At 29.4% G+C, this 20,154-nt stretch overlaps 11 protein-coding genes across 11 annotated transcripts; 7 read left to right on the top strand and 4 right to left on the bottom strand.

The window, feature by feature from the left end:
• Positions 1-76: 76 nt before the first annotated feature.
• On the top strand, positions 77-1,849 carry VAC8 (protein anchor VAC8; the record flags this gene model as incomplete). Its single annotated transcript, XM_011275124.1, has 2 exons — positions 77-120; positions 310-1,849. 2 exons carry the CDS (start codon positions 77-79, stop codon positions 1,847-1,849), a joined length of 1,584 nt encoding a protein of 527 aa, XP_011273426.1.
• Positions 1,850-3,525: 1,676 nt separating this feature from the next.
• Positions 3,526-5,754, top strand: TAF5 (chromatin modification protein; the record flags this gene model as incomplete). Its single annotated transcript, XM_011275125.1, has 1 exon — positions 3,526-5,754. One exon carries the CDS (start codon positions 3,526-3,528, stop codon positions 5,752-5,754), a length of 2,229 nt encoding a protein of 742 aa, XP_011273427.1.
• A 1,218-nt stretch (positions 5,755-6,972) lies between these two features.
• Positions 6,973-7,815, top strand: BN7_4273 (uncharacterized protein; the record flags this gene model as incomplete). Its single annotated transcript, XM_011275126.1, has 1 exon — positions 6,973-7,815. The coding sequence occupies one exon, from the start codon at positions 6,973-6,975 to the stop codon at positions 7,813-7,815; it is 843 nt and encodes a 280-aa protein (XP_011273428.1).
• A 461-nt stretch (positions 7,816-8,276) lies between these two features.
• Positions 8,277-9,944, top strand: PGI1 (glucose-6-phosphate isomerase; the record flags this gene model as incomplete). Its single annotated transcript, XM_011275127.1, has 1 exon — positions 8,277-9,944. The coding sequence occupies one exon, from the start codon at positions 8,277-8,279 to the stop codon at positions 9,942-9,944; it is 1,668 nt and encodes a 555-aa protein (XP_011273429.1).
• Positions 9,945-10,195: 251 nt separating this feature from the next.
• On the top strand, positions 10,196-11,601 carry MSI1 (Msi1p; the record flags this gene model as incomplete). Its single annotated transcript, XM_011275128.1, has 3 exons — positions 10,196-10,284; positions 10,511-10,663; positions 10,755-11,601. 3 exons carry the CDS (start codon positions 10,196-10,198, stop codon positions 11,599-11,601), a joined length of 1,089 nt encoding a protein of 362 aa, XP_011273430.1.
• A 564-nt stretch (positions 11,602-12,165) lies between these two features.
• ATP4 (F1F0 ATP synthase subunit 4) lies at positions 12,166-12,983 on the top strand (the record flags this gene model as incomplete). The annotated part of the gene is made up of 2 exons (XM_011275129.1): positions 12,166-12,185; positions 12,344-12,983. The coding sequence occupies 2 exons, from the start codon at positions 12,166-12,168 to the stop codon at positions 12,981-12,983; spliced, it is 660 nt and encodes a 219-aa protein (XP_011273431.1).
• Positions 12,984-13,292: 309 nt separating this feature from the next.
• On the bottom strand, positions 13,293-14,118 carry BN7_4277 (uncharacterized protein; the record flags this gene model as incomplete). Its single annotated transcript, XM_011275130.1, has 3 exons — positions 13,293-13,621; positions 13,718-14,014; positions 14,100-14,118. 3 exons carry the CDS (start codon positions 14,116-14,118, stop codon positions 13,293-13,295), a joined length of 645 nt encoding a protein of 214 aa, XP_011273432.1.
• A 169-nt stretch (positions 14,119-14,287) lies between these two features.
• Positions 14,288-15,001, top strand: MED8 (RNA polymerase II mediator complex subunit MED8; the record flags this gene model as incomplete). Its single annotated transcript, XM_011275131.1, has 3 exons — positions 14,288-14,380; positions 14,475-14,497; positions 14,575-15,001. 3 exons carry the CDS (start codon positions 14,288-14,290, stop codon positions 14,999-15,001), a joined length of 543 nt encoding a protein of 180 aa, XP_011273433.1.
• Positions 15,002-15,372: 371 nt separating this feature from the next.
• On the bottom strand, positions 15,373-16,443 carry RIM2 (Rim2p; the record flags this gene model as incomplete). Its single annotated transcript, XM_011275132.1, has 1 exon — positions 15,373-16,443. One exon carries the CDS (start codon positions 16,441-16,443, stop codon positions 15,373-15,375), a length of 1,071 nt encoding a protein of 356 aa, XP_011273434.1.
• Positions 16,444-17,873: 1,430 nt separating this feature from the next.
• Positions 17,874-18,726, bottom strand: RPL21A (60S ribosomal protein eL21; the record flags this gene model as incomplete). The annotated part of the gene is made up of 2 exons (XM_011275133.1): positions 17,874-18,333; positions 18,716-18,726. 2 exons carry the CDS (start codon positions 18,724-18,726, stop codon positions 17,874-17,876), a joined length of 471 nt encoding a protein of 156 aa, XP_011273435.1.
• Positions 18,727-19,467: 741 nt separating this feature from the next.
• Positions 19,468-20,146, bottom strand: RPS9B (40S ribosomal uS4 domain-containing protein; the record flags this gene model as incomplete). The annotated part of the gene is made up of 2 exons (XM_011275134.1): positions 19,468-20,026; positions 20,091-20,146. 2 exons carry the CDS (start codon positions 20,144-20,146, stop codon positions 19,468-19,470), a joined length of 615 nt encoding a protein of 204 aa, XP_011273436.1.
• Between the last annotated feature and the right edge of the window lie 8 nt (positions 20,147-20,154).

Consider the following 20,154-nt stretch of genomic DNA (forward strand, 5'->3'; position numbering starts at 1 on the left):
CAATTGCAAAAATACTAATATGATACAATTACAGGACGTGAAAATGGTGATGCTTACCAACCTTTATTAGCTGAAAATGAACGTGAAGCCATCTCAGCTTTGCTTGAATACCTTGAAAACGTATGTCAATTGTTCTGTTTTTTTTGATACCCTTCGGTGTTATACTATATGATTATGTGTGACTTCGATTATCAAAGATCTACAAGAAACACCATTCCATATATCTATATATACACAGGAGGTATCGAGATTATTAAATTGATGAATACTAACTTAACAAATATAGAGACAAGATGTTGATTTTTTCAGTCATGGACCATTAAGAGCGTTAAGTACACTAGTATACTCTGATAATATAGATTTACAAAGAAGTGCAGCTTTAGCATTTGCAGAAATAACTGAAAAAGATGTTAGACCTGTTGATAGAGAAGTTTTAGAACCAATATTAATTCTTTTACAAAGTTCAGATCCAGAAGTTCAAAGAGCGGCTTGTGCAGCTTTAGGAAACTTAGCTGTTAATAATGATAACAAAATTTTAATTGTTGATATGGGAGGTTTAGAACCTTTAATTCGTCAAATGTTGAGTACAAATATTGAAGTTCAATGTAATGCAGTTGGTTGTATAACAAATTTAGCAACTCAAGACGATAATAAAGCTAAAATTGCAAGATCTGGTGCCTTAGTTCCATTAACAAAATTGGCAAAATCAAAAGATCTGAGAGTTCAAAGAAATGCCACAGGTGCACTATTAAATATGACACATTCAAATGAAAATAGACAAGAATTAGTTAATGCAGGTGCTGTCCCAGTTTTAGTTTCTTTATTATTATCACAAGATGCTGATGTTCAATATTATTGTACTACTGCATTATCGAATATTGCAGTTGATGAATCAAATAGAAAAAAATTATCACAAACTGAACCAAGATTGGTTACTCAATTAGTTCAATTAATGGATTCAACAAGTCCGAGAGTTCAATGTCAAGCAACTTTAGCTTTAAGAAACTTAGCTTCTGATGCTGGTTATCAATTAGAAATTGTTAGAGCCGGTGGATTACCACATCTTGTTACATTATTACAATCCTCTCATCAACCATTAGTATTGGCTGCTGTTGCTTGTATTAGAAATATTTCAATTCATCCATTAAATGAAGGATTAATTATTGATGCTGGATTTTTGAAACCTTTAGTTTCTTTACTAGATTATAACGATTCAGAAGAAATTCAATGTCATGCAGTTTCAACTTTAAGAAATTTAGCTGCAAGCTCAGAAAGAAATAGATTAGCATTATTAGATGCCAATGCTGTATTGAAATGTAAAGAATTGGTCTTGAATACACCAGTTAGTGTACAAAGTGAAATATCTGCATGTTTTGCTATTTTGGCTTTAGCTGATGATTTAAAAATTAAATTACTGGAATTAGGTCTTGTTGAAGTTTTAATACCTTTAACATTTTCACAAAATGGTGAAGTTTGTGGTAATGCAGCTGCTGCTTTAGCTAATTTATGTTCAAGAATTAATGATTATAGACAAATTATTCAAAGTTGGGAAACTCCAGAAAATGGTATTTTAGGTTTTTTGATTAGATTTTTAAATTCTGAAAATCCAACATTTGAGCATATTGCCCTATGGACAATTTTACAATTATTAGAAAGTGGAAATAATGAAATTATTGAATTGATCAAGAATAACTCAGAATTAATTGATGTTATTAAGAAATTAGCTGATGCAAACTATTCTGCTGCTTCACAAAATAATAACAATAACTTTATGAATAGTCAAGATTATGATGATTCAAAGGTTGAATTATACAATTTAACTCAACAAATTTTACAATATGTCAATTAATTTAATTAAGAATTAATTTCACAAGAGAACATTTAGAACTTATTTTTTTTTTTCTTTAAACTTTGAAATATGTATTATTTTTGTGTTTTGTGCTGCTTTTTTTATTATAATTGAAATTAAGATATAGAGAATATGTCATTATTTTATACCAGAATCATCATTTCAATCTATCAATCCATTAATCATCCATTCATTAACTGTGCAATACAAGAGTCCTAGAAATATGGATATATGTCATCTATCTAGCAATAGGTTTTTATCCCAATTCATTATGTTGATCAAATCAAGTTTATCATAAACCAATTAATATTTCCGTTTTTGTTTTCTTCTTCATTTCAATTTTTATATACATGCGTATATTTTTTTTCTTAAAAGTCTTTGCATATATAACTATTTAATATAAAATAATGTCGTTAATTTATTTTAAAGCAATTTACAAATTAGTGAATTCAAGATAATTATGTAACTTTTTGGTAGATAGCTCTAATCTAAATTTGCGTTAGCTTATTATTGTCTCACCTAGCTTCAGTTACAACAACGAAAAATAGCATCTAACCGAGCCAAAGTCTAGAACTCGCAATATAAAATCTTTTATAGCACCTTAAACTGTTTAAATTTAATAATATTAAGTATCAGAGGTTTCTCATAACAAATTCAATTTCAATAAATATCATGTATGTGGGTATATATATGTAGTTCGGGCACGACTTTAAGTAATTAATTTGGTTTTAATATAAGTGAGGTTTACCAGTAGATTTTGAGCTTAAAACACATCATTATAAATATAAATTATTAAAAATATGACCCTAAAGCTAAAAAAGATGAAAAATATTCAATTTTTTTTAGTTTTTAATATTTTTCCTAAATTTTATATACTTTAATAATTTTAAATTTAGTTTCGAATTTCGAAAATAAAAATCATGAATTTTTAAAAGTGCTAAAATCGCAATTATTCTTCCACGGATCTATACATATAACTCTTAGAGCTACTATGAGCTGATAATATCACTATTTAATGGTTGTTTATGCTGATTAAATTCAATTTTAATCAAAAATGACGTAATTATTGACTAAGCAGAGGTGTAGAATATTAGAAATCAGCATGCTTCACAACTAACAAGTACTGGTTGTATAGTGTAGTGGTTATCACTTTCGGTTTTGATCCGGACAACCCCGGTTCGAATCCGGGTACGACCTTTATTTTTGATTTTTTGCTAAAATCGGGCGAAATTGTCTATTTTTTTTTAGCTCAAGCTTCTTTAACTTTACTTTCATGGATAGCAGCTGGTTAACTAACACCAGCAGCCCAATATATTCTATTTATATAGTTTTGAAGTGTCATTTTGTGGCTATTTTTGTTTGTTTAATTAATTAATTATTTATTCCATTATTTTCGTGAGTCTTACATAATCCGAATGCTTTTCAATATTAACGATCGTTGAAATAAAAAGCTCGACTTTAAAGTATCAACATGAAAGTAAACATTATCTTTATCTTTCAAATTTAATCACCAAGCTATTAGTTGAGGGTAAAGTCATCACTAAGCTAATAATTGTGCAATTAGGGATCTTAAAAAGTTGTTCACATTGACAATTATATCAAAATTATAATTAGACCTTCCAAATAGTTTACGCTTCACCTTAATACAATACAACTAGATAATTTAGAATTACATCATGTCACAAAATCCTCAAATCAAACAAGAAGCTGGAGCAGCTAATAGTACAAATCAAATACCAGCTAATAATATACGGCCAGGCGCCCAACAAGGAACAGCTACTCAATCTCACCCACAAGCTGCTCAACACATTGTACAACCACATCAACCACCTTCCCAAGCTCAAGCAGCTCAAGCAGCCCAAGCTCAATCACAAACGGCTCAAGCCCAAGCTCAAGCTCAACAACAAAGAAAAGCTAATCCACAATTTTCACCTGCCGATTTAAATAGAATTGTTTTGGAATATTTAAATAAGAAGGGTTACCATAAAACTGAAGCTTTGTTACGTGTTGAAAGTTCACATACACCAACACCATCATCACCAGCTCCACCTTCAGCGCCATCGAAAGCTGCTTCACCTGAAAAACCTCAACCAGCACATGAAAAATTTGACCCTGAACTTTATGAACGTGGTTATTCAATGCTAAGGACTTGGGTTGAAAGTTCACTTGATATTTATAGACCGGAACTTTATAGAGTTTTATATCCAATTTTTATTCATTGTTTCTTAGATCTTATAGAAAAGAATGCTAAAATTGAAGCAAGAAGATTTTTTGATAAATTTTCAGGTGATCATCAAATTTTACATGGTACTGAAATTAGTAAATTAGCAGGTATTGGTTCACCAGATCATTTAAAAGAAAATGAATTAGCAAAATCATTTAAAGATAATACTTATATTTTACATGTTTCAAGAACTTCATTAAACTTGCTTTTATATTTCTTACATGAAAATGAAGCTTTAGGTGGTTCATTAATGATTAATTTTATTAATAGATATGTTCAACCAAAAATCATAACAGGAAGAGTTGATACTGATATAGGTGAAGGTTCATTAGATGATGGGATTAAAGGTGTTGGAGCAACTGATGAATTGGATAAATTTAATAGTCAAGCTGTTAAATTAGGAAACCTACCGATGGATCCAGAATATACAAAAGAACTCGAAGTTGAATTGAAAAGAAGAGATGAAAAAGAAGGTAGAACAGAAGATACATTAGTTGAAGAATTCAATAAGATTAAAAAGGAAACTGATGATTCACCACCAAAAGAAACTTTACCATTACCTCAAAAAACTGCATTAGATTTGAAAAGAGAAATTTTAGCAGTTAGAGAATCAAGAGATAAATTTAAATTAGATTCAATTCAAGCAGCAGCTCCAAGTGTTTGTATGTACACTTTCCATAATACAAATAATGATTTAACAACTTTAGAATTTAATGATGATTCAACATTAGTTGCTGGTGGGTTCCAAGATAGTTATATTAAATTATGGTCATTAGATGGATCACCATTAAAATCAGTTTTAAGAAGTGATCAATCTGAAGAAAATACTAGAAAATTAATTGGTCATAGTGGTTCAATTTATGGTATTTCATTTAGTCCAGATAATCGATATTTATTATCATCATCAGAAGATAGAACAACAAAATTATGGTCATTAGATACTTATACCCCATTAGTTAATTATAAAGGTCATAATCATCCAGTTTGGGATGTTAAATTTTCACCATTAGGTCATTATTTTGCTACAGCTTCACATGATCAAACTGCAAGATTATGGAGTTGTGATCATATTTATCCCTTACGTATATTTGCAGGTCATTTAAATGATGTTGATACTGTGGAATTTCATCCAAATTCAACTTATGTCTTTACAGGTTCAAGTGATAAGACATGTAGAATGTGGGATATTTCTAAAGGTAATTCAGTTCGTATATTTAATGGTCATACAGGTCCAATTAATACAATGGCAGTTTCACCAGATGGTAGATGGTTAGCCAGTGCAGGTGAAGATTCTATTATTAATATTTGGGATATTGGATCAGGTAGAAGATTAAAATCCATGAGAGGTCATGGTAGAACTTCAATTTATTCATTAGCATTTTCTAAAGAAGGTTCAGTCTTAGTTAGTGGTGGTGCAGATAATTCAGTTAGAGTTTGGGATATTAAAAGAGGTACAAATGAAGCAGGACCAATTCCTGAACCTTTCCCATCTCAAACTGATGATTCAACAACTTCAATTAATGTTAATAGTAAAGAAAAAATTGAAGAAGCTAGACGTCGTAAAGAAATTATTCAAACTGCAGATCATTTAGCTTCATTTTTCACCAAAAGAACACCAGTTTATAAAGTTCATTTCACAAGAGGTAATTTAGTTTTAGCAGCTGGTGCTTTTAATCCTTAATCATGCTCGAAAGAAGAGTGAGTTAAAAAAATGTTATATGTATAAGTATGTAACAAAATAATCAAATGTGTATTTTTATATGATTCTAAGTTCTTTAATTAATCAATCATCCTTAATCTATATAACAGGTTTTGCAGGATCCCAAGGACCTTGTAATTCATTTTTATATTTTTGTAATTCAAGAAAATAAATTGGACAAATCATTATAACTAAAAAGTTTAAAAAAATCCAAATTAATAAAGTTGTAAACCCACTCATTTTATAAATGAACCAATAAACAATTAAACTTAAAATAATTAAAAGTAAATAATGAGCTTTTATATAAAATTTTCTTAACCAAATATCAAAAAATGGAAACATACCATGCATTTCAAAAGCAAATAATATAAAACAAAAAACTGAACCTGTAGTTTCTAATCTTGAAGCTAATACAATAGCATTTGCAATCAAGATATTCATTGATAATACGGGTTTAAATTTTTCATTAATATCAAAATGATAATCTGTAAATAATAAATTACAAATACATAACCAAATTGATAAAGTCCAAATAGAATCTGATGAAGTTGATTCACTTAAAGATTTTAAAACTGGTGATAAAGTTAAAATTGAAAAAAAAATCAATATACTTGATTTAATATAATTTAATTTGAATTCTAAATGTGGACTTAGGTTATTATAAATCATAAAACATATGATTGAGATTAATGTACCTAATGAAGTTGGTATTATTGGATTCCAATGATAATTATACATCCCAAAGAAAACAATATGAACAATAGAAAGACATGTCAAATGCATTGAAATTAATGAAAAATCTTGTACTAATTTCCAATAAGAATATTTTTGTACAGTGGAATTTCTTTTCAATTGTGATAAAAATGAAGAATCAGTATAATTATCTGGATATTGTTGTTTAATATATAATAATTTCCTCCATGGTTGAATTATTGTAGAATTTGTTGTGTATGAGTTTCTTCTGGGCACTTGGATGTTTATACTGTCATCGTCCGTTACCAGTATTGATGGATGAGCCATAGCATTGCAATGAACCTTTTCCTTATTTGCTGTTATTGAAATTGGTGAAGATGTTGTTTTGACACGAAAACATTTATTAAGCCCGCGAAATTTCTTAGAAGTATATAATCAAAACAAAAAGATCAAAAAAGACTTTAAAAGGGAAGTTTAGAAGGAAACTAGCCCAAAGGGGACCACACGATGAGTCAAGATAACCAGTCAGTGAGAAGGAGACCAAGCAAGGCCAGTACGAGTGCCAAAAGCGTGATTGCTTATGAACCATTTGAAGCATCAGAAAATCAAAACGAGAATCAAAGTCAAATTACTAGAGGAATACCCACAATCTCTATTGAACAAGATCAAGAACAAGAACAAGATTATGAAGAAGGTGAAGATGTTCAAAGACGGGATGAAGTTGACTATGATGATTATGGTGATGATGGATCTATAATATATCCACGAATTACTAAAGAAGGTACATATGAAGATAGTTATTATACAAATACTAGAACTAATACATTTGATCCAATAAATACAAATGATGATAGTTATCTTTATAGAGGAACATCAAGTCAAATTAATGATATGAGACTCAAGAAATCAAATACACAGACGGGGAATGGAGTTACACCTGATCGATTGAATGATAAAGTCCCATCAGCTAGACCTAATGTTGATTATCAAGATCGATTATGGACTCAAATTGATGTCTTGGATGATGTTAAAAAAATGAGTGAACAAACCTCAATTGATAATGATTCATTTTTCAATGCTAAACATGGTAAAGCATTGGATGAATTAAGATTAGCACAAATTGAATTATTATCCACTATAAGAAATTCAGAAAAATTAATTGATTTAAATATTGATCATCAAGATATTTGGAATTCACAAAATATTGATGGTATTAGAGATAAGATGTATAATAAGAAATATTTTGATACTATATCAACAAGTGTGGATAAAGTTAATAATTCATTAGATTCTGTTGGGAAAAGTATGAAGACATTGGATGAAATGTCTAAAGATATATGGAATAGTTGAATAATTATGTAAACTAATGAATGTTATGAACAAGTATAGATCTGTAATAGGAACTATTCTCCATGGGGAACTGACTTCCAACAATCTCAGGATAAGACGGATAATATACACTTTCAACGGGATTCAACTGACCGGTTACTGCTATCAAATTCCCACAGTTGACAAAGGTTTTGCAGTTGATGAGCCCGGTTATCCCATTGATCTCTGCCTAATCTCTACCTAAACTCTGCCTAAACTCCCGTCTGCCTAGCTCTGGTCTGTGTCCGCCTAACTGTGTTCCGTCTGGTGATGATTTCTTTGTTCCCTTTCTGACTAAGCGCCCAACGTTCTGGAAAAACCACCAGACGATTTTCTCCCTTTAAAATATAAAAACATGTCATTTTAACACCTTTCAAATTGCTTTCAATTATATTGACAATAGTCGTTTAACCAACTCAATTGCTCTAATATATCAATTAACAATGGCTTCAAACACTTTCTCTGACTTCAAATTAACTAGCGAATTGCCAGCTTACAAAGAATTGCAACAATTGTTCAATTCAACTGGTAAAGATTTAAAAATTATTGATGAATTTAAAGGTGATACTAAAAGATTTGAAAAATATTCAAAAGAATTTACAAATTATGATGGTTCTAAAATTTTATTTGATTTCTCCAAAAATATCTTCAATGATGAAATTTTTGGTAAATTAGTTGAATTAGCTAAACAAGCTGGTGTTGAAAAATTAAGAGATGATTTATTTAAAGGTGAACATATCAATTCTACTGAAGATCGTGCAGTTTTCCATGTTGCTTTAAGAAACAGAGCTAATAAACCATTATACGTTGATGGTGAAAACGTTGCTCCAGAAGTTGATGCTGTTTTACAACATATCAAAGAATTCTCAAATCAAGTTAGATCTGGTGAATGGAAAGGTTATACCGGTAAAAAAATCACTGATATTGTTAACATTGGTATTGGTGGTTCTGATTTAGGTCCAGTTATGGTTACTGAAGCTTTAAAACATTATGCTTCTCCAGATTTAAATGCTTATTTCGTTTCAAATATTGATGGTACTCATATTGCTGAAACTTTAAAAAGAGTTAATCCAGAAACTACTTTATTTTTAATTGCTTCAAAAACTTTCACTACTGCTGAAACTATCACTAATGCTAATTCTGCTAAATCTTGGTTCTTAGAACATACTAAAGATGAATCAGCTATTGCTAAACATTTTGTTGCCTTATCAACAAATGCTGAAGAAGTTGCTAAATTTGGTATTGATACTAAAAATATGTTTGGTTTTGAAAATTGGGTTGGTGGTCGTTATTCAGTTTGGTCAGCTATTGGTACTTCAGTTGCCTTATACATTGGTTATGATAATTTTGAAGCTTTCTTAAAAGGTGCTGAAGCTGTTGATCAACATTTTGTTGAAACTCCAATTGAAAATAACATTCCAATTATTGGTGGTTTATTATCTGTTTGGTATAATAACTTCTTTGATGCTCAAACTCATTTAGTTGCACCATTTGATCAATATTTACATAGATTCCCAGCTTATTTACAACAATTATCAATGGAATCTAATGGTAAATCAGTTACTAGAGGTAATGTTTTCACAAATTATTCAACTGGTTCAATCTTATTCGGTGAACCAGCTACTAATGCTCAACATTCATTCTTTCAATTGGTTCATCAAGGTACTAAAGTTATTCCAACTGATTTCATCTTGGCTGCTCAATCTCATAACCCAATCCAAGATAACTTACATCAACGTATGTTGGCTTCAAATTATTTTGCTCAAGCTGAAGCTTTATTGACTGGTAAAGATGAAGCTCAAGTTAAAGCTGAAGGTGCCACTGGTGGTTTAGTTCCTCATAAAGTCTTTTCAGGTAATAGACCAACAACTTCAATCTTGGCTCAAAAAATCACACCAGCTGCTCTTGGTTCATTAATTGCTTATTATGAACATTTAACTTTCACTGAAGGTGCTATCTGGAACATTAACTCATTTGATCAATGGGGTGTTGAATTAGGTAAAGTTTTAGCTAAAGTTATTGGTAAAGAATTAGATGATAAAACTCCAGTTGAAACTCATGATCAATCAACTAAAGGTTTAATCAACCAATTCAAAGAATGGTCTGCTTAAAGATTACCTAAACCTTCTTTATGATCCCTAACTAGTTTATATAAATTTATAAAGAAGTTTAATAGTTTAATGAAATTTTATCGTTTGTTTTAAGAAATTAATTGTACTATATCTTTATATTTTGCGCGAAAACAATATTATATCGCGTAAAATTTAAACGTCAATGTCGCGTCGTGAAAAGAATCAACATCATCGTATTAATATCATTCGAAAGATATTCATACCAGGTTATATACATCCAAAAGATCAGGATGTCTGACGTTGAAGAAGTACCACATTTGGAACCACAAAAAGAAATCGTGGAGGAATCTGCAATTGATTTAGAAACTCAAGAGAGTATGTATATATTTGACATATAAAGAGTGCAAAAGACTAACAATATTATATAACAGATTATAGAACTTGGAAATCAAATGCTGTTCAATTATATGATTATTTAAACACCGTTAACTCTATATGGCCTTCATTGACAACTCAATTTTTTCCTGATGTGGAAAAGTATGTATATGAGTTTTTTTTTCATGAGATTTTTAGATGAGAGTTTGATATTAATATTTATATGGAAGTGATGAAAAGAATAAAAGACATAAATATAGATTATTGACTGGTACTTTTACGTCTGGTCAAAAAGAAGAATATTTACAATTGGGTAGTGTTTCAGTGAAATCTGAAGTTGAAGAAGTTGATATTTCTAAATATGATCCAGATCTTGAGGGTGAGTAAAACAAGTAGTTTCAATATTTTTGGAATCATGAGGACTAATATTATTATAGAATTCATAACTTCACAACCTATCTCGGGTAAATTTAGTTTTGATCAAAAAATATTACATCAAGGTGATATTAATAGAGCTAGATATATGCCACAGAAACCAGATTTAATATCAACGATTAATAATAATGGTGAAGTTTTCATATTTGATAAGACAAAACATGCATCACAACCATCAGATGAATTTAAATTTGATATTAAATTAAGCTCACATAAAAAGGAAGGTTTTGGTTTAAGTTGGAATAATCATAAAGAAGGACAATTATTAACTTGTTCAATTGATGGATCAACAAAACTTTGGGATATTACAAAATTTAGTAAAAAAACTAAAATAATAGACTCACCTGTTCATGATTACAAGACAGATTCACAAGGAACAAATGATGTTTCTTGGTTACCTCAACATGATTCAATTTTCAGTTCTGTTGGTGAAGATAATATTATTAAAATTTTCGATACAAGAACAAATGAGATCATTAAAAGCAGCAATATTAAATCACATGCTGGTGGTATTAATGGATTAAGTTTTAATTTACATAATGAATATTGCCTTTCAACAGCTGATTCAAATGGTATTATAAATATTTGGGATATTAGAGATTTAGAAACCTCAATATTTAGTATAAATGGTCATGAAGGTTCAATTTCAACATTACAATTCAATCCAAATAAACCACAAATATTAGCTACAGCAGGTTCAGAGGATAATTTTGTTAAATTATGGGATTTAGGGAAACCTGAAAATGATCAATTAATCTTCTTACATGGTGGTCATATGCTTGGTATAAATGATATTTCATGGAATCCTCATGATACTTGGATGATTAGTTCAGTTTCTAATGATAATACTTTACAAATATGGAAACCATCTCAAAAGATAATATGATGATTTAAAAAAGAATAATAATAGATGATGAATGTACTTATAGAATAATATAATGTAGGTATATACATTTTAATTACCCAATCCGGAAGTCAACCTAATCCGAATTTACCCTCCCTTTAGTCTCATTACATAATCCTAGATTTGTTTCGCGAATTTTGCCGGCGAATCGAATTCTTCAAAACAAAATTGTTGAAAATCAGAAAAAAGGTCAAAAACCCCCTGTTAAAATAGGTGAAATAACAACTAGCTTGTGTTAAACTACACTGTTAAGATTCATTAATTTTCCCAAACAATGAGTTTACGTCAATTGTCCTTAAGAGGTATGTGATGATTCGATACAGAATGAAAGAATACACTGCGTTCAATGGATCATGGATAAAGAATTCCACGTTTCTTAGTAAAATGTTGGGTGTGAATACTTAGATATGATCAATTGAACTAGGAATTGGATTCAAATCAAAGAGATGATACTAACAATGGAATAGCTATTCGTCCAGCTACTTTTGCTTTACGTTCAGCACCGTAAGTTTATATCAATTGGATTTAATATTAAGAATTTGAGATATGATAGATCTATACAATAAGTATTTATATGACCATATCACCGTGTCATATCAAACAATTGAACAACAACAATTGTTCAATTTTGGAACAAGAATAACGAGAAAATCAATCAAGAATTCATAATTCAGATCCACATTAATACAATAAAGAATTATAAATACTAACCATCTCCACATAGAATTGGTGTTCGTTCTTTATCAACCACCCCAACTCCAGAACCAAAAGCTAAAGCTACTTCAATCATTGATGCTTTACCAGGTAACTCTGCCTTATCTAAGACTGGTATCTTAGCTACTGGTACTGCTGCTTCAATCTATGCTATTTCAAATGAATTATATGTTGTTAATGAAGAATCTATTTTATTAGCTTGTTTCTTAAGTTTTACTACATTAATTGCTAAATATGTTGCTCCATTATATAAAGATTGGGCTGATGCTAGAGTTAAATCTGTTTCAGATATTTTAAACTCATCAAGAACTAAACATGTTGAAGCTGTTAAAGATAGAATTGAAGCTGTTTCTGAATTAAAAGATGTTGTTTCAACTACTAAAGTTTTATTTGAAGTTTCTAAAGAAACTGTTGAATTAGAAGCTCAAGCTTTTGAATTAAAACAAAAAGTTGAATTAGCTGCTGAAGCTAAATCAGTTTTAGATTCATGGGTTAGATATGAAGCTTCAGTTCGTCAATTACAACAACAACAATTGGCTCAAACTGTTATTGCTAATGTTGAAAAAGAATTAACAAATCCAAAATTCCAAGATAAAGTTTTACAAGAAGCTGTTGCTGATATTGAAAAAGTTTTCGCATCTGCTAAATAAATCATTTAATTAAAAAAATTTTTCATATTCAAATAAAAATCATTGTTTTTTAGAAAAAATCATATGATATTAAAGAAAAAGAAGACAAAACATTTTTACAATAAATCAATTATATATTAGAATACATTACACTCATATGTTAAATTATGTTTCAAAAATTTAAAATTATAAAAAATTCAATTATAAGAGGAAATTTGAAAGGGAGGTTTGATTATCTTACTTTTAATTTTTTTCATTTTATAATATGCAGTTCATGAATGTTACAAAAACATAAAATTAAAAGTTAATTATTAAGATTGTAGTTTTTATTTATTCATCTATTGAATCAGCTTTACGTTTAATACCTAATGCTTCTTCTTCTTCAGAAGCATATTGTTCTTGTTCATAATCTTGTTCTTTATTTTGTGTCAGTTTTTGTTTATTTCTCACTGTAGATGGTATGAATTTTGTAGTTGTTGAAGTAATATTTAAAGGTTTTTGAACTTCAGGTGCAGATTCATACACCGTTTGAGATTGTTGAATTTTGAAAAATCTTGGTGGTGGTGATTTGGGTATTGGAATATTGGAAACTTCAGGATCAATTTCATACTTGTATGGGGTTTTTAAAGGATATGTTATATTTTTATGATTTTTTGGTGCTATTCCTAATGGACTATAATTGAAATGTTAGTATACAAAGTTCATTTTGAAGCCATTTAAAACTACTCACTTCCATTCAGGATCCCAGAATATACTTTTGATACCTAGTTCTATTGGTGGTTCTTGGATTTCTTGATCTTGAGGTGGTTTAGTTTCTTCATTATCAAATTGTGACAAGTTCTTCTTTGTAATGAATTCAAGATCTTTAATCAATGAATCCAATTGTCGTTGTTCACTCACGACTAATCTCCCATTGTTTCTTTCCCTCTTGGACTCCAAATCATGGATCCTTCTCCTTATTCTCCTTGGATCAACATGTGCCAATCTCTCAAGTTTCTCCTTTTGACGTTGTTCTTTAGCTTTTTTTAACTCTTTAGCCTTCTTTCTTCGATCTGGATGGTTATTGTTAGTACGAAATCCCAGTAAAAACAGAGGCATGGACAGACTCAAAACACTTACTTTCTTGTTCCACGATACTTAAGTTTCCTTTAGCCATTGTTTGTTTTTTTGTGTGGTTTTTGATGAATTTCTTGTTTGTTGATGTAGATTTTAATTGTTCAGTATACAAAATTAATTTAAAATCGTGAAAAACATCAACACTTTCTTGACCTTAACAAAAACATCAACATTAACAAAACCATCAACATCAACCATCACCAAACCCAATGCAGGCTCCAACGACTCAAAATGAACAGAATATAGACCACTCAGGTGTGCCCATTGAAGCTCTGGAATCTCTGAGACTTAGATTGACACAGGTAAGTTGAGTCTTTCCCATGATTTTGAATATCATAAGCTAACAATGCAATTAGTTAACTCATTCTTTGAATAAATTACAAAGTGAAATGAAAGGTCAACAAATGTCAAATTGGTGAGTATTATATTATTAAGATTTTGGGTCTGCTTGATCAAAATACTAATACTTTTTGTTTTACAGGAGCTCTATACAAAGTCAAGTCAACATCATATTCACACAATTAGCATCATTATCAGCTACATTATCAACATATTCAGAAACATTAGCTAAAACAGTGGTTTATCCATTACCTGATTTTCCTACAACAGAACAAGAAAGTTTATTAACAACATTATTAAGAAAAAAAGCATTACCAGAAGTTAATGAATGGATTGAAGATAGTAAAAAAAAATCAACAGATATTTTATTAAAAGATGATGAAGATTTAACAGATTGGGCATTAAATTTGGTTATTAATCAAAGAGATGAACATGAATTTAGAGGATTCCATACTAAAAAAGAAATAGATGAACAAATTAATGAAGATGATGATATTAAAATAAAACAAGATTTTTCAAGACCAAAATATTCAATTGATGAAGTATTAAAATTTATGTATCAAGGTAGTTTACCTACAAAATAATAACACAAGTAATATATAATGATAGATGAAGAAAAAGCAAAATAAAACTTTTATTTGATGTATTGTATCCATAAACATCTTGTGATATGTATGTACTTGAAATAGATACTTGGTTATGTATAGGGATAATGAAATTAATGAACTAAATCTAATCCATTGGTGTGATAATAAAATATGTACAGGTGGAAAAATCATCATCATCTCATGTAAAAGGAAACCATTCTATAATTTATCTTTTAAATCTGGTATGATCTTTCATGATTAAATGTTGAAAAATATATGCATAATTGAAGAGCTGAAAGTGAACAAAACATAATAAACGTCATAAAAACCCGTGAAAAGAAAAATTGCATTAAATCATAAGAATAAAATCATGATAATAATTTAATAACTAATTCCCAAGTACCAAACATAATAATACTATTTGGAACAGTTCTTAATAAATGAGGAGTTAACCCACCATACATTGAAGCTAAACCTTCTTCTTTAACAACTAATTTAAAACATTGTACTAATCCAGTATATTTTGGTTTCCCACCTTCAACAGTTGGAGCTTGTCTTAATCTTGTTCTAATGACTTCATGAGGATATGTAATTAATGATGCAATTAATTTGGCAAAACCTGCACTACCAGATCTTGCAGACCATTCTAAAAATGAATCTAAACTTGTTTTTTCCACACCAGATTGTTCTCTTTGTAATGATTTTTTATGTATTATACTCTTCATTTGTTCATAAAGAACCCATTGTAATGTACTTTCTACTGAACCTAAATATGATGCAGTTAAACCTTTATATAAACCTGCAAAACCTTCATGTTTTATAACAGATTTAATACAATCCCATGAATTTTTATATAATTTTGATGATGCTTTATCTAATTGTAATCTTGTTTTAACTAACCAAATTGGATTAGTTGCAGTTGAAGTGGCAATACCTGCACATGCAGCAGCAAATAAATGAACCCAAGCAGATTCTTGTCCATTATTGAAATTTTTAGAAATTAAATCTTTACCAACACCATAAACAAAGAAATTTATTGATCTTGCCGGAATAACACCAACTAAATTTGGTCCTAAACCTTTAAATAAAGATCTAAAACCTTCATTTTTATAAACATTATTTATTATACCAAAAGTTTCTTTAAAATGTTGACCAGCTTGTAATATTAAATTTTTTGATTTCATTTGATGTAAATAAGTATTTCTGAAAACATCACTTTGTAATCTTGTTTTAACAACATCAAAAGGTGAAGTACAAACAGCACCTGCCATACCACCAATACCACCAGCAACAAAATGAACCCATGGTTTAACTTCAGGTTTATGAGTTTCTTTTTGTAATTTTGAATCTTTTAATACTGATGATTTTTCATCACTTGCTAAATATGGTGTTGATTCTTTTGCTTCTTGACGAAGTTTTTCCAAATCAGGGTTTGTCATTGTGTATTATATATATTTGTAGAATTATTTGAATAAATATTTTTGATGTATTGTATAATGATGTATTTATGTTATATTTTAACGGTCTGGAGTTAATGAGTATTATTGATTTCTCTATATTCTAAGCTTTATTACCGCCAACAAAAACAGAACCAAATATTATATGTTGTTATTTCACACAAGGACTTTGAAAACCTTTGAATATCTTAATCAGAACTAAAATACAAATATCAAACAAGTTTGTATCGTATATAACTTTAAATCCCATATAACAATATATTATATAAAATTGAAATTTTTTTATAAATTCGCGGCTACACAAGGGCTTAAGTAAGCGATGGATTTTAAAAAGTGACACTTTAAAATTTGAATTTTATCCAATGAATTTGATGGTGAAGATAAGAGATGGAAAGAAATGTTATTTGAAGGAGAGGAATGTGTTGGGAATGGTCGGATGTGGATGGGCTCATGATAAAGAGCGTGTGTAATTATGGGGTGTTATAAAAGGGTTTGTTCTAGGTGTTTTGATTAAAGAATATATTAGCTGATTGAGCTTATATAGATTTTAAAGTCCGGGTAGTGATTGTGGATTTTTATATTATAATTATTAATTTCAGGAGTAGTAAAATTTGGAATACGTCTTTGATATTGAAGATAATTAATCAGAGCTCAGTGTACCATCTAATAGCTCATTCAATCAAGCAAACGAGGACGTAATAGACGTAACATTTGTCGTCGTTGTCGATATAATCTGATAACTCTCAAATTGAAACGCTGTTAATTTTTTATTCAGCCATAATCTTGATATATACAACTCTTTGAATGTTTGAACAAAACATCAAAAGTTGTACTAATAATCATGATGAACTCATATGTTCTCAATATAAATTGTGTTATGATGATCAGATATTCTATAAAGTTGATAGTTACATATCAACTGGTGATTTTTGGATTCATAATATACAATTCTTATCCCCTTTTTCAATATGTTTTGTAGTTGGCGGTTAGGTATAACATCAATCACATACGAATGAACGAAATTTATTAAATATGGTAATCGACATCAATATCCTATATGATTATGACATGTTATTAGTAGCTACTTGTTATTATATAGGTTATTTTCTTTACGATATCTCTAAGAGCTAAGGGAAAGTTCAAATTAAAAGTTCAGATGTATAAGAATCAGTAGATTAATAGATCAAGACTCCACATAATACAATTACAATCAAGAAATCTTACAAAAGACATACAATACAATATCCGAATCCAAAAAAGAAGCTGCCCGTTAAAAGATCTATTCAAAGTTTATAAAGTTAGCTATAAAAGTAAGAAAAATCATACAAATTTTAAATTTCACATAACCAACGATACTATTATATTATAGATACAAATAATAATTTTTTATTAAAAAAACTAATGAAAACAATTTAAATGTAAGTTTCGTATGGTAATGGTTTGATAGTTTCTGGTAAGTTACCTTGAGTTGAAACAACTCTAGCTTCTCTTGGTAAACCTGGTTGTCTTTTTAATTGAGCTGGTTCACCAGTTTCTCTAGCTTGTTTCTTTTTTTCAGCATTAGCTTTAACTCTTAATAAGAAATCTTTTCTTGAATCTGAGTGTTTAACATGTTCAACTCTTAAATGAACTCTTTTTTCTAAGTATTTGTTACGAACAATTTTGTAAACAATAACACCAACTGATGACTTGGTAACATCGAAAACTCTACCAGTTTTACCGTGGTACCATTTGTGTGGTAAACCTTTTTGAACAGCACCGTTACCTTTGATATCAACAATATCACCAACTCTGTAAGTTTTCAAGTAAGTTGATAATGGGATAACACCGTGCTTTTTGAAGTCACGTTGGAATAAGTATCTAGTACCAGATCTGTAACCGTGGCTATAAAATAAAAATGTTAGTATACTTGAATTATATTTGACTTTACAAGTTTAGACATTATTTGCTTATGATCCTCTATGAATAAAAAAACTCTGAACTATTCCATATTATATCTTGATTATGATTAAAACATGATTAAAACGATGAAAAACTTCCTGGAAATTTGTAGTACTCTCTCTAATATTCCTCTATTGTTTAAATACTGATCTTTATACTATATTCTTCTATTCCCTAATAATGTATGATTTTTCAATATAATTAATCTTTCAAACAACATAAATCAACTTGAATTAAACAAAATGAACACTGATGAAACATATAGGATCTTAAGCTTGTCTTTATCTTGATTCTGAACTATGCCATCACTTACGTATGAGCCATTTTGGATGTATTTTATGGTGACTTTAATGGTTGTCTTTCTATATTAAAGGTGAAGTTTAACACTATTAAAATTCGAGTAAATGTTTTATCCAATTTTTTTCAACAAAAGACAGTCTCAAAAAACTTGTTTGGGAAATTTGGGAAAAGTTAGTGGTGTTGGGATGTTTTCCATATATAATTTGTTTTGAAACGAGCAACACAACACAGATTTTTTTTGAAAAATTTAAAGATTTATGGAAAGTTCGCGATTTTGGATCTTTTAAGATGTGTAAGAAGTTATGTAATCAGTATAACAGAAGATCAAACCTCAATTGTGTCAAATAATTACTACTAGAGTCTAGTACTTGAGGTATATAGATTAGCTTTTAATGAGGTACTAATTGTTACGTTCTGCTGTACAAATTATATAAATCTGTTTAGTTTCTGTTTAGATACCATGCTTACTGATGATGAGCTTGATTCAAGTGTAGATTAATGAGCCATTAGTACATAATTTATAATATGGTGTTTCAAAGGCTTGATATTTTACTATAACTACTTTTAAAATCATTACCCAAAATCATTAATTTTTAAATATACAGAAATTCCCTACAATTATAAAAAGATATAAACCCAAAAAGTAAAATAAATTACACCATAATTATTCAAAAAAAGCATCAAAGAAATGTGCAAACACTATACACATAACCCCAAATAAACTTTTTCAAATCTATATTTCAACATTATGAACAATTAATTAATTTATTCTTCATCTTCAGCAGCTTCACCACCTTCAGATTTTCTAGCTTGGTTTCTTCTAGCAACACGACCAGCTCTACCACCACCGTATGGAGAAGTTTTAGCGAAATCAATGTGTTTTTGAGATTCTAATCTGACTAAGAATGATGGAATGTTAACAATTTGTTTACCAACAGCAATATGTCTTTGAGAGATTAAAACACGAGCATGATGAATTGATCTAGCTAAACCTAATTTGTAAACTTGGGTTTGTAATCTTCTTTCTAAGAAATCTTCTGGTCTTAAAGCTAAAACATAATCTAATTTCTTTTTGTCTTCTGATAAAACACCTGAACGAACTAAACGTCTGATTAAAGCATTACCTTCGAATAAACGTTTTGGATCTTTTTCATCTCTGGTTAATAAATCACGAGCAGCTCTTCTGATTTTAGATAATTGATAATTAATTCTGTAAATTTCATGTTTGTTTTTTAAACCGAATTCACCAGCTAATTTCAATTCAGCGTCTAAACGAGCTGATTCGTATGGACGTTTTGGGACAGTGTAAGTCTTAGAGTAAGTTCTTGGAGCACCTTTTAATAAAATGTTAGAATATATTCAGATGAATAAAACTCTGAAGTTACTACATAGAAGTGTCAAAAGGACAACCATAATTGAAAATCTTTTTAAAATATTTCTTCATATTACAAT

This window comes from Wickerhamomyces ciferrii, contig 00152 (genome assembly GCF_000313485.1).
Source record: "Wickerhamomyces ciferrii WGS project CAIF00000000 data, strain NRRL Y-1031 F-60-10, contig 00152, whole genome shotgun sequence".
Taxonomy (NCBI): domain Eukaryota; kingdom Fungi; phylum Ascomycota; class Saccharomycetes; order Phaffomycetales; family Wickerhamomycetaceae; genus Hansenula; species Hansenula ciferrii.